Here is a 13,844-nt window from a genome sequence, read left to right as displayed (position 1 = left end):
CCCCTCCTTTTCGGTGGCCCCCCAGCCAACCGCCACTGCTGGAAAGCGGTTGGAAAAGAAGTCTCCCAGCCTCTGGCCACAGGCTGCCAAAAAGTACCAGAAGTCACGGAAAAAGCTGCTGCCGTCACCGCCATGTTCTTTGCGCATGAGCATCCCATTGGACTTGCAAGGCAATGGGATGCGTGTGCGCGAAGAACATGACGGTGATGAACATGGCGCGCGGGGTGAACGAGAGGCGACTGGGGAATCAGTTCAGGGGCATGGCCAACCGGCCATCGCTACCGGTTTGGTGACCTTGGCCAAATTTCTGCCAACGGTTTGTGCGAACCGTTGCGAACCGGCTGAATACCACCTCTGATGCTGGAACTGACTGGATCTTTCCCTTCAAAAGATCTTTCCATACAGTTCCCTGTCTTCTCACGTTCCCCATTGTTTTTTCTAGCTAAGTGGACTTCTTCAAGTATGCGTGAGATCGTGCATCGAAGTTCAAGGCAGATTTACTTCGGTGGAGCAGATAAGAGAATACATTGTGGTAAGAAAGGTTCTTACCATCAGAGGAATGAATGCTGCAATTTCCATTTTGTTTTTCATGCACCCCAAACACAAAAAATAATATTTGCAGAAAGCCAGAACATGAAGGAATAAATCGATAGAAGTTGTTGACATGGTTGAAATGCTGGTGTAAATACAGTATCGAGTTGGCATTTACTAGTTGATAAATCTAATTTTCTATTTCTTCTTTGAACTGAAAGTGACTCAGATATCAAGTACCCACTGCTATAATGACACAAAACGTTTGTTTTAAATAATAGGTGAAAGAGATCTGGTTTATTTTTTGGGTGTGTATGTGTGGTTCTTTTTCATGAATTCATTCCCCCAATTTTATTTTTAAAATGTCTCTTGGAACAATGCCATAAATAACAACAGATTGTATGAGCTTCACTTGAGCCTCAAATTATGATAATGTTCAACTTCCGGAAATTCCAATCTCTAACTAAAGTTACTATGATACCCTAACAGGAAGTAGCAATAAACTTGAGAAACAGACGGAAAAAAAGGTCCAAATAAGAAATCGGTCAAACAAAATAAATTTGAGTTGAAAGCAGAAATGTAAATTAAGAAAGCATTTCATTTTTGATGCTCCCTAGTTCTCTTGAAGATAAAGGAAAAGAGGGAGGACATGCATTCAGATTTGCAATACTTGATTTACGGCCACAATTGAGCCCAAAATTTATGTTGCTAAGGGAGACATTTGTTAAGTGAGTTTTGCCCCAGGTTATGACTTGCCTTGCCACCATTGTTAAGTGAATCACTGCAAGTTGATAAGTTAGTAACCGGGTTGTTAAGTGAATCTGGCTTCCCCATTGACTTTGCTTGTCAGAAGGTTGCCAAAAAAAAGCTGATCACATGACCCTGGGACATTCTAACCGCCATAAATACGAGTCAGTTCCCAAGCATCTGAATTTGGATCATGTGACCAGGTGATTGCCGCCATGGTCATAACTATGAAAAATGTTCATAAGTCACACATTTCAGTGGCGTTGTAACTTTGAGCTAAATGAACTGTTATAAATCAAGGACTTCCTGTATTCTGTTATGGTAACCTTAGGATAGGATAGGATAGGATAGGGTAGGGTAGGGTAGGGTAGGGTAGGGTAGGGTAGGGTAGGGTAGAGTAGAGTAGAATAGAATAGAATAGAATAGAATAGAATAGAATAGAATAGAATAGAATAGAATAGAATAGAATAGAATAGAATAGAATAGAATAGAATAGAATAGAATCTTTTATTGGCCAAGTGTGATTGGACACACAAGGAATTTGTCTTCGGTGCATAAGCTCTCAGTGTACATAAAAGATATAAGTGATAATAAAAGTAGGAATAGCATTCATATCTGGTCTACCCCAAAAGGCTGACAGATATGGATTCCAGATGCTCTTTCTTTGTTTCCTTCAGAAATGCACTCCTGAGGGATCAGAGACTCCTTCGGTGATCACCCCTCCTCCAGGCTGGCCCGATCAAGGGGAAATCATTTTTAAGAACTATCAGATGAAATACCGAGAAAATAGTCCCATTGTACTCCATGACATCAACATCCACATTCATGCTAAAGAAAAAATTGGGATCATTGGCCGGACAGGTTCAGGTATAATCTACTCTGTCGATTGCTTTGTACGTTGTACATATAATGAAATGCTTGTTTCTTTAGGATTTACTCAAATATGGGAATAAATGGGGAGGCATTGTAAAGACCAAGAAAGTGAACACATAACTTTTTGATCTGACTGATGGAGACCCTGTCAGAGGCAATCAGCCCCGTTAACTTCCTGGGGTAATTGCCTGGATCGTGGCACTCTCCTTGTGTATACTTTTGATAAATAAAACTGGAATACATCTTCTAATAAACTCATATTTATTGTAAAGAAAATAAAACATCTAACTATCTAAATAATTAATTGTTACATTTTTGCAAAGTTCCTATCAGCTACTTCTCAGTAGCCGGACTTCTCTTGGCAAGAGAAGAAAGAAAAAGTGTGAAGTGGAAAGAAAGGAATGCGGATACACGTAGTTAGCTTACTGATAAGAAATTTTGGCAAGCTACGGAAAGTCTGACAGTCCAGAAATAATGAGCTCTGCTGGTAAATACAAAAACGCAGTGACAGACCCTACATTGTACTGAACAATTTTTTTAAAAAAGCAATTTTGTCTTAGATACAGTTCTTAGTTTTGCCAAAGAAAGGTAGAGCATCCTTTGATTTTGTATGTGAGAATGACCTTGGCAGACAGGAGGAAGAGCCAAGAGATTAAGTAACAGTCAGATGAGACAGGTGAGTCCTCAGAATATGTGGGAACATGGCAAACATCTCAGAAAGGACCCTGTTGATTTTCTTGGATTGTATAAGTGAGGTACAGAGACATGTACTTTCAGACTTGCCAGATTCCATTTTACGATAAAATAGAGCTAGCATTCCTAGTTTTCTTCTTGTCTGGACTATCTTCCAAGGCTGACATCAATCTTGCAGTTGGTCAATCTACAGATAAAGGTTGGGAATGAACATTTCCTGCAGGCCACTCATTCAATTTAGCAGAAGCACAATTCATGGAAAAAAAATGAAAAAAAAACATTCCTGATGACAGATGAAAAATGGTCTCTTATCACCTGAGTTTCCTCAAGGCCACCTTGCCTTATAAGAGATCTGCAAAAAAATTCATCATGGAATAATCCAGCCTTGAAAAGACCAGGGGACTCCAATCTCAGTCCCCTGTGATAGACACTTCTTAACTCAAAACAGATCCATTCTGAGGTTGGACACAGCCTGTTTGAAGATCGGGAGGTTGTTTAATCAAATATTTCACCACATCCAATTTACACTTTCTAATCCTAGCAACACAGAGTGTCCCAGAAGGTTTTTAATGCCATTTTTTAAAGCTTCGAAAACTCAACACTGCACTAAAACATGAAGCTTTGAAAGCTTAAACCTGCACTGAGACTTTTGGGACACTGGTATAAAATCTAAAGAGCAGAGTAAATTCTCTTTCTCTTTTTGGAAATCCTAGATTTCCAGAAAAATATTTCTTGGCCCTCAGATGTTGGCATCCTTGGCCTGGCATATTTTTTTAAAAAAAGGACGGAAAAGCTCATTTAAAAAGGACCCATGTTGGCATTGTTCAAATCTTGCAGGAAAGTCCTCTTTAGGAGCTGCTCTGTTTCGACTTGTGGAACCAACATCTGGCACGATCATCATCGATGGCATCGACTACTGCAATATTAGCCTGAAATCCTTACGTTCAAAGCTGTCCATCATTCCGCAAGATCCTGTTCTGTTTGTAGGTACAATAAGGTAGCTGTTGCAATTATCCATTAGCCTTTCCAGCCGTTTTTGGGGGGCAGGGCGGTGCCTCAATGATTAAGACTCTGGGCTTGTCAATTAGAGAGCTGGCAACCCAGGTTCGAGACCCAGCGCCACGTGATGGAGTGAGCTCCCATCCTCGATCCAGTTCCTGCCATATTCGAGAGCATGCAAATGCAAGTAGATAAATAGGTACCACTTTGGTGGGGAGGAAAAGCACTCTGGGACGTCATGCTGACCACAGGTCCATGAAAACGTCTTCGGAATTGCGGTGTAAAATCCGCAGGGATCTCTTTACCTTTACTTTTCCTGCCAAAGCGTAACCAGAACACTAATGGTAGTTTCCAGGCCTTCTTTTAAAAAGGAATCTAAAGGATTGATGATCTCTGGGTTACAATCTGGAGTGACAAGCGAGACAGGTTGTGAATGATGACCCTGTGTGAACTTTTTTTAAAAGACATTATTTGCACCAAAGCACCCCTTAAATTGACTGGCTGCTATTTCATCCCTTATCTTTACATTCTGCTATTTCATCCCTTATCTTTACATTCCAAACTCTCAGATCATTTTTATTGTAAGTGGCATTTATATTTTCTCTGGGTACTTGGGATGACAGAGATTGTCCCAACGTCGCTGCGTTTTAGCCCTTCCAAGAAGGCAAAGAGAACAGTAACAGGTACAGAAATAATTTTCCTGGCGGTAGGGTATAATGCAGGTAGTCCTTTGACTTACGACCAAAATTGAGCTCAAAACATCTGTTGCTAAGCAAAGACAGTTGTTAAGTGAGCTTTGCCCTGATTTACGACCTTTCTTGCCAGCGTTGTTAAGCAAATCGTTGCAGTTCTTGAGTTATTAACACGGTTGTTAAGCGAAGCTGACTTTCCCCATTGACTTTGTTTGTCAGAGGGTCGCAAAAGGGGATCATGTGGCAGTCCGGGACACTGCAACTGTCATAAATACGAGTTAGTTGCCAAACCTCTGAAATTTGATCTCGTGTCCATGGGGATGCTGCATTGGTCATCAGTGTGAAAAATGGTCATAAGCCAGTTTTTTCAGCGTGTTGTAAACTTTGAATGGTCACTAAACAAACTGTTGTAAATCAAGGACTATCTGGAATAGATTTTTTTTTTCCTAGGCCCATCAAGGTTTCTTTCTAACAGATCTTACCACGAACAAAGAGAAGGCAGGATTATTTTTGAATTAATTTCTTCCTCCTCCTTTGTTTTTTTTCCAGCAGCTGAGAAATCTATTTTGAACCTCCTACTCCCTTAATGCTCCATTTATCTCTTTCCCATTTTCAGGAATTTGTTTCATCTTTCTATCACACCCACACATTCCCTGGGCAAATGAAAACCAGACCTCGGGTCTAATCAGTGCTCGTCTAACACCTTATGGCGAGGCTACCCAACGTTGTTGAGTTATAATGACTCCGTTGATTAAATTGGGAGAGGGCCAAGCCTTGGAACGGTCTCCATCCCATGGGTTTATGGGCCTCTTTGCTGGCTGGGTTATGAAAACTCATCCCACACAGTTTTCTTATTATACTGTATGCAAACACAGCCAAAAGATTCATCACCACGTTGAGCCATAAGGCGGCTTATTGAACTTAACCACTGGGTGAAGCCAGATCCTCTGGCTAATTCCATGAAAAGCAGTTTTTGACTTAGACTTATATGCCGCTTCACAGTGCTTGACAGCCTTCTCTAAGCAGTTGACAGAGTCAACTTGTTGCCCTCAACAATCTGAGTCCTCATTTTACCCATCTCGGAAGGATGGAAGGCAGAGTCAACCTTGAGCCTCTCAGGATTGAACTGCTGACAGTCGGCCGAGTTAGCCTGCAATACTGCATTTTTTGTTGTTGTTGTTATTTATTTTTTTATTGCACTTTTTCTCTTTACATATCTCTGTTACATATTTAATGGATCTGTGACAGATCTGTTAAGAGTTGTATTATCCTTGGAGCGAACAATTTATTTTTTTGATACCAATTCCTGCCTTCCAGATACAACTTGGATCCTCTTCTTAACCATACTGATGATCAAATTTGGCAAGTTCTGAACCAAACCTTTATGATGAGCAAGGTATGTGGTTTGTGTTTTTGATAGTAAGTGTGTATTATTATTTGCTGGTTATAAAACAAAAGGCAGCATGTGGAATGAATAGATGTATAGATGAGTAGAGATAGGGGTAAGATAGATAGAAAGATGGATAGAAAGACAATTGATATAGAGATAGATAGATAGATTGATAGATCGATAGATCGATAGATAAATAGATAGACAGACAGACAGAGAGAGAATAGAGATATATAGAGATATCTATCGATCTATCGATCTATCGATCTATCTATATCTATCTAGATATAGATATAGATATAGATGATATAGATATAGATGATATAGATATAGATATAGATTTATAGGTATAGGTATATAGATATAGATACAGATATACAGGGATAGAGGGGGAGAGAGAGAGAGAGAGAGAGAGAGAGAGATGATATAGCTATATAAAGATATAAATGTATAGATAAAGATGTCGATGGAGATTCTCAGCCATCCAGGTCTTGGTTATCCCAAAGGTGCTTTTTCAAGAGGAAACTGGACTTTCTGGTTTTTCTTTGAAGATGTTTCGCTTCTTATCCATCCTTCTTAGAGCTGAAGAAGCTTCTATGATGAGAAGCGAAACGTCTTCAAAGAAAATCCAGTTTCCTTTTGAAAAAGCACTTTTGGGACATACAGACAAAGGGAAAGAAAGAAAGAGAGAGAGAGAGAGAGAAAGAGAGAGAAGGAAGGAAAGAAAGAAGGAAGGAAGGAAGGAAGGAAGGGAAGGAAGGAAGGAAGGAAGGAAGGAAGGAAGGAAGGAAGGAAGGAAGGAAGGAAGGAAGGAAGGAAGGAAGGAAGGAAGATGAGAAAGAGAGAGAGAGAGAGAGACAAGTTATCCATCACTGGATCCTTTAACACCAGAAGGCAAATTTTATCAGAACTATTCACCTCCCTGAGATACAAACCAAGTTTATCTACTTATTCTATAATATGTCACCATCCAATGGAGATTAATTCTTGGAGACAGAAGGTGTCCTCAATCCCTAGGTGTTGGTTGCACTGCAAAATGTTACATGGACCATTTCTTTCTTTCTTTCTTTCTTTCTTTCTTTCTTTCTTTCTTTCTTTCTTTCTTTCTTTCTTTCTTTCTTTCTTTCTTTCCTTCCTTCCTTCCTTCCTTCCTTCCTTCCTTCCTTCCTTCCTTTCCTTCTCTCTCTCTCTCTCTCTCTCTCTCTCTCTCTCTCTCTCTCTCTCTCTCTCTCTCTCTCTCTCCTGCTCCTTTCTCCCGTCTGCCTGCCTTCTCCCTTGCCTGTCACCCAGCATTTGCGTCACTTATCACACGCTTCATTTATATCTGCATCACTTTTAGAGAAGCAGCACCGGTATAATCGTTAAAACCCATCACCCGCCTTCAACTATTGTGAGCATCAAAGATGAACCTTTTAGCTGTGATGTTTTCCTCCCTTCCTTGCTTTAGATTTCCAAGCTACCAGGAAAGCTGGAGGCAGAAGTGGTCGAAAACGGGGAAAATTTTTCAGTGGGGGAACGACAGCTGCTCTGTTTGGCAAGAGCCCTCCTGCGAAACTCAAAAGTGAGTCCTGCAGCAATCTGACTTGATTCAGGCTGGTCTTGAATACTTAAGAGCCCCTCGAAGTTAAAAGATTGTTCCGTCTGCATTTCCAGCTATCAATCAATCAATCAATCAATCAATCAATCAATCAGAATAGAGCTGGAACGGACTTTGGGGGCCTTCTAGTCCAACCCCCTGCAGGAGATCCTATACCAGGGGTCAGCAACCATAAACACTCAAAGAGCCAGAAGGGTCCTAACCGGAGCCCCTTGTTCAATTCTGGAGCCGGCTGAGAAGTCCGGTTCCCCCACCATAGAGTCTCCTCCTAGTGTGGCATCCTTTTTTCCTCTGCTGACCAGAAGTCCGGTTCCCCCACCATAGAGTCTCCTCCTAGTACGGCATCGTTTTTCCTCTACCTGTCCTAACCGAAAGCTCTATCAATTGTGGAGCCGACTAGCAACAGGGAGCTGCAGGAGAGGGATGAAAGAGCCACATGCGGCTCCAGAGCCGCAGGTTGCTGACCCCTGTCCTATACCATCTCAGACATGTGGCTGTCCCGTCTCTTCTTAAAAACCTCCAGTGTTGAAGCACCCACAACATCTGAAGGCAATCTGTTCCACCGGTTAATTTTCCTCACTGTTAGGAAGTTCCTCCATAATCCCAGGTTGCTTCTCTCCTTGATTAGTTTCCATCTGTTGCTTTTTGTCCTGCCTTCAGATGCTTTGGAAAATAGGTTGACTCCCTCTTCTTGGTGGCAGCCCCTCAAATATTGGAATACCGCAATCATGTCATTCCTTGTCTTTCTTTTCTTTAGATTAGCCATACTTGGAATTTCTGTCCCCCTCTGACCCACACAAAAAGACCTCGAAGGGGGAGACTCTCTGCAGCAATATGTTCATTGCACATATCTGTCCCAGAGACTGTAGTTTGAGGACCCCTGATTTAGTGCAATATAAAAAATGCAAATAATTTTTCTGCTGACCAACAAAATTTTCTCACAGACCACCAGTTGGTGACCGTTGCTCTAGAACTAAGGAGAAATTTCCTGACAAGGGAGCAACTTGTCTCCAGAAGTTGTAGGTGCTCTAAGATTGGAGATTTTTAAGAAGAGATTGGACAACCATTTGTCTGAAATCATTTCCTGCTTGAGCAAGGGGTTGGACTTGGAAAATCTCCAAGGACCAACTTCCGTTATGGTCAATTATGAAAGTGGGGGGGGGGGTTTCCCAGCACCTGTCTTTCTAAAAGCTCTCTTCAGTAATTTTATCGGCCCTCATCGCCAATTTTTCTTTTAAAGGGGCCTTACTCTGTGCTTTATTTAAGCAATTGTTTGCATATTTAAGAGACGCGTTTGAATATTTAAACACTCGTTTCGGTGAATTGTTTCACCTTGCTCAAATGATGGACTGTTTAAATGATACTGTCGTTCCAACACTATCATAATCATTTTTTAAAAATTGAATTTAATTTTAATCGGCACGCATTCCTGTCACCGTTCCAACCAATTCTGGTTTATTGAAGAGGCCCAGGTGTGCTCCTGGGGGCTGCAATTCTTTACGAAAAAAGGAAGATGGCGCTATTGTTCAAAGGGCCGGCAGGCTCCATCTGCATGCAAAATGTCAACTCCACCTGATCTTGTTAATAAGGATTCCAAATATTTGTTCGGTTAAATAGGCTCTGAGGGAACAACTGGCTTACTCTGTATCTCGGCTTGGCATCCTGCTTTTTGTTCCAAAAATATCTATTCTGACATTTCGCTGCCTACCTCACCAAAAAGCCCTTATGGGATCTCGCAAATCAATAAAACATCGTCCAGTGTAAAAGTGCAAATCTATATCATAACAGGTAGTCCTCGACTTCATTTAGTTCATTTTAGTGACCGTTCAAAGCAGTTGGTGGTATTCAGCCAGTTCGATCCGGTTCGGGCGAATCGGTAGCGGCGGCTGCGAGAAGCTTCACCCACCCGCCCGGATGTCATCACATCCCATTTTTGATGCTCTACGCATGCGTGGAAGGCACTGCGCCAGGGGTGGGTTCTACTTACCTTTACTACCGGTTTGCAATGGGATCGCTTCTGCGCATGCGCAGATCACTTCTCATGACATCAGGGTCAGTGGGCGGAGCCTCCTGCCAATTTTACTACCGGTTCTATAGAACCGGTCCGAAATGGGAGCAATCCACCACTGCTCTGCATTTGTGAACTGGTAGCGAAGGTAAGTGAATATCACCCATGGTTCAAAGTTACAACGCCACTGAAAAAAGCGACTTATGCCCGTTTTACACAATTATGAGCTTTGCGGCATCCCCAGGGTCACGTGATCAAAATTCAGATTCTTGGCGACTGGTTCATACTTATGACGGTTGCATCGTCCCGGGATCACACGATTTGCAACCTTCTGATAAGCAAAGTCAACGGGGGAAGCCAAATTCACCTCACAACCGGGGTTACGAACTTATCAACTGCAGGGGTTCACTTCACAACAGAGGCAAGGAAGGTCGTAAAATGGGGCAAAAACTCACTTAGGAAATGTCTCTCTTAACAACAGAAATTCTGGGCTCAATTGTGGCCGTAAGTCGAGGACTACCTGTACTTAAATCTTCATGAAGGGTCTTACAACTTTACATATGGAGGAACGTCCATATGTAATGTTTAAACCATCCTCACAGAGGGTTCATGAGCACATTTAACGGGTGACACATCACTATAGACACAACTGACTGCTCCATTTTTGGATCTATGCTTGGGTGCATACACATGATCATAGACAGAGATCCAGGAGTGAAATCCAGCAGGTTCTGACAGGTTCTGGAGAACCGGTAGCGGAAATTTTGAGCAGTTCAGAGAACTGGCAAATTCCAACTCTGGCTGGCCCCAGAGTGGGGTGAGAATGGAGATTTTGCAATATCCTTCCCCCAGGAGTGGAGACGGAATGGGGATTTTGAAGTATCCTTCCCCTGCCATGCCCACTGAGCCACGCCCACCAAGCCACACCATGCCCAAGCCACGCCCACAGAACCAGTAGTAAAAAAAAATTGGATTTCACCACTGTAGAGATCCCTGGCCAAGTTTCTCCAGGATACATGAGACTATTTGCACAACCCAAAGACTTTCCTCTGCCTTTACATTATGAGCTGCGGTGGCGCAGTGGTTAGAGTGCAGTACTGCAGGGCTACTTCTGCTGACTGCCGGCTGCTTGCAATTTGGCAGTTCAAATCTCACCAGGCTCAAGGTTGACTCAGCCTTCCATCCAGTGGTGGGTTCTAACCAGTTTTACGACTGGTTTGCATCGCGCACGCACTTTGTGCACTCTTCCTGTTCCTCTGCCTCTCTGCTGTCCGACTCTGGGGGCTCCGGAGTCCGTGCATCACTCCCAGATGGCCCTGACCCCATCTCTGCCTCCGATGCAGAGCCCTCATCCGAGCCTTCCCCAGACTCCAGGACTGGCCCATTGCCCTCCCCAGCCTCCTCACTGTCCGACTCCGCTGCCAGCTCTGCAGACTGCTGGTGGATCACAACACCTTGCCTAACCTGTTTGAATTCTCCCCGCAGATTATCCTTCTCGACGAAGCCACCGCTTCTATTGATTCTGAGACAGATACGCAGATCCAGAAGGCCAACCAAGAAGCATTTGTAAACTGCACAGTCTTGACAATAGCACATCGCCTAAACACCATTAAAGAGTGCAACCGTATTTTGGTGATGGATAAAGGCAAGGTATTGAACCGGAGAGAAGAAAAAAAATCCACAGAAGACTCAGTTCTTTCAGGAACTGATGTATTGAGCATTGGGATTATTTTCAGAAAGGAATTCTTTTGGGTCCTTTTCAACGATAAGTATTCCTTTCGCGGAAAAGGGAAAATGATTTTTTTCCCCCTTAAGTAAACAATACAGGAGAAACAGTGAAGTGCATTTGATTCATAACCAACACCCCAGTAAGCACCCAAATAATATTAGGGAGAAAATACAAACCATGAACTAAAACAATCTTAACATGAACTAAAGAGATGGAAAGCTAGCACTGATGAGGTTACCTAGTTGGGTAATGTAACGTCTGCAAGAAAACAATCAAGCTCAGAGAGCACCAAGGACCCCACAATCGTGTCTCCTCCTCTCTCTCCACAAACCCCACTCCTTCTAGCACTGATAATGTTACATAGTTGGGTAATGTAACATCTGCAAGAAAACAACTAAGCTCAGAGAGTACCAAGAAACCCACAGTATCCTCCCCTCTCAACAAACCCCACTCCTTCTAGCACTGATAATGTTACATAGTTGGGTAATGTAACATCTGCAAGAAAACAACCAAGCTCAGGGAGTACCAAGAAACCCACAGTATCCTCCCCTCCTCCTCTTCCTCCTCTCAACAAACCCCACTCCCTTCTATCACTGATAATGTTATATAGTTGGGTAATGAAATGTTTGCAAGAAAATAACCCAAGCTCAGAAAACACCAAGGGCCCCCACAGTCCCTCCCTCCTCCTCCTCCTCCTCCTCCTCCTCCTCCTCCTCCTCCTCCTCCTCCTCCTCCTCTCCACAAACCCCACTCCCTCCCAGCACTGATAATGTTGCGAAGTTGGGTAATTAAATGTCTGCAAGAAAACAACCAAGCTCAGAGGGCATCCAGGACCCCAGAGAGGTGGGAATCTATGGCAGATGGCAGACATTCTCAATCATGAGCCCTATTTTAGAAAGTGTCCCGCAATAAAGGAGCCCCCAGAGCAAACCCAATCCACAATGAAGGCCCAGAACAAGTCCACTGTTTTCTCTTATTGAGCCCTTCTGGTTTCTCCCCCCTCTCCTTCTTATTCTCCTTCCCCAAGCGACTTCTAGATGGTAAGAAATGCATGCAGGAAACTCACTGCACGCTTGCTTCCTACTTGACATTTGCTAATGCAGCTGACATTTGTTATATTCCTCGTTCCTGATTATTTTCAGGTGGTTACCTTTGGCAAGCCGAAAGAGATATTCAGACACCCCAGTTTTCATTTGCCCGATGCTTAGCCACGGCCAGGAAACTCCCACAGGAGGAAGGCAAAATCATCATCATCCTCAGTGCTTTTCTAGGCGGACTTTGGACCAATAAGGCACTGCAGGGAGGAAGGCGAGTAAGTGGAGAATTCATGCTTAACTCACCCAGCCTGTCCACAGATATTATAACCTTTTCACCACGGATCCCCCTTCTGCTTGGCGAAGCTGGCATGAAGCCAGCAATTAAAAACAGAGAACTCGACGAGGAAAACGGAAAGAAGCACCATGATCTGGGTTCCAACAGACCACTTTCAGCTTGTGTTTGGTGTTTCAAAAATAAAAGCAACTGCCATTTCATGTGCAAAGAAAAAAAAATGCTTCTCTGGTACATTGAACTCCACACCAGGAGTGGGATGAAAACAGGGGTGAAATCCAGCAGGTTCTGACAGGTTCTGGAGAACCGGTAGCGGAAATTTTGAGCAGTTCAGAGAACCGGCAAATACCACCCCTGGCTGGCCCCAGAGTGGGGTAGGAATGGGGATTTTGCAGGAGCCTTCCCCTGCAGTGGGGAGCGGATGGGGATTTTGCAGGAGCCTTCCCCTGGAGTGGGGAGGGAATGGGGATTTTGCAGTAGCCTTCCCCTGCCACACCCACCAAGCCATGCCACGCCCAACAAGTCACACCCAACAAGCCACGCCCACAGAACCAGTAGTAAAAAAAAAATGGATTTCACCACCAGATGAAAACCTGAACATTGGAACGTTGGCAGTCCGTTACACTTGAATATATTCCAGTCCAGGTAACCTTTGAGCTTACGACCACAAAATTGAGCCCAATATTTATGTTGCTAAAGTGAGAAACTTGTTAAATGGCTTCGGCTCCATGTTTTATGAACCTTTCCTGTCATATTTGTTAAGTGAATCGCTGCTGTTGATGAGTTCGTCAACTTGGTCGTGAAGTGAAATCTGGCTTCCCCATTGACTTTGCTCTGCAACCGTCATAAATATGAGTCAGTTGCCAAGCGCCTGAATTTTGATCATGTGATGCTGCCATTGTCATAAGTGTAAAAAAAAAAAAACAACCCACAGTCATAAGTCACTTTTTTCCATGCTGTTGTAACTTGGAACTAAATGAACTGTTGTAAATCAAGGACGACCTGTATAACAAATAGCAAATGTAGTTTTTTTTTTAATTTGATTTATATGCCGCCCTTCTCCGGAGACTCAGGGCGGCTTACAATGCGTTAAGCAATAGCCTTCATTCGTTTGTATATTTATACAAAGTCAGCTTATTGCCCCCACAAACTGGGTCCTCATTTCACCTACTTTAGAAAGGATGGAAGGCTGAGTCAACCTTGAGCCTTGGAGAGATTCGAACCAGCAGAAATTGCAGGCAGCTGTGTTAATAACA

At 43.2% G+C, this 13,844-nt stretch overlaps 1 protein-coding gene across 1 annotated transcript in view; it reads left to right on the top strand.

Moving 5' to 3' along the window:
- LOC139323744 (ATP-binding cassette sub-family C member 12-like) overlaps positions 1 to 11,869 on the top strand; it is a 67,052-nt gene extending 55,183 nt beyond the window's left edge. Inside the window, exons 36-42 of the mRNA XM_070953211.1 lie at positions 443 to 532; positions 1,956 to 2,145; positions 3,682 to 3,841; positions 5,853 to 5,931; positions 7,373 to 7,486; positions 11,016 to 11,180; positions 11,774 to 11,869. Coding sequence (XP_070809312.1) covers positions 443 to 532; positions 1,956 to 2,145; positions 3,682 to 3,841; positions 5,853 to 5,931; positions 7,373 to 7,486; positions 11,016 to 11,180; positions 11,774 to 11,869 — 894 coding nt within the window. The remainder of the gene's footprint in view (positions 1 to 442; positions 533 to 1,955; positions 2,146 to 3,681; positions 3,842 to 5,852; positions 5,932 to 7,372; positions 7,487 to 11,015; positions 11,181 to 11,773) is intronic.
- The last annotated feature ends 1,975 nt before the right edge of the window (positions 11,870 to 13,844 follow it).

This window comes from Pituophis catenifer, unplaced genomic scaffold, assembly GCF_029215685.1.
Source record: "Pituophis catenifer annectens isolate HBS135680 unplaced genomic scaffold, rPitCat1.0.hap2 SCAF_13, whole genome shotgun sequence".
Lineage (NCBI taxonomy): Eukaryota > Metazoa > Chordata > Lepidosauria > Squamata > Colubridae > Pituophis > Pituophis catenifer.
The sequence above is the reverse complement of the archived record's forward strand: the minus strand, read 5'-3'. Positions and strand labels throughout refer to the sequence as shown.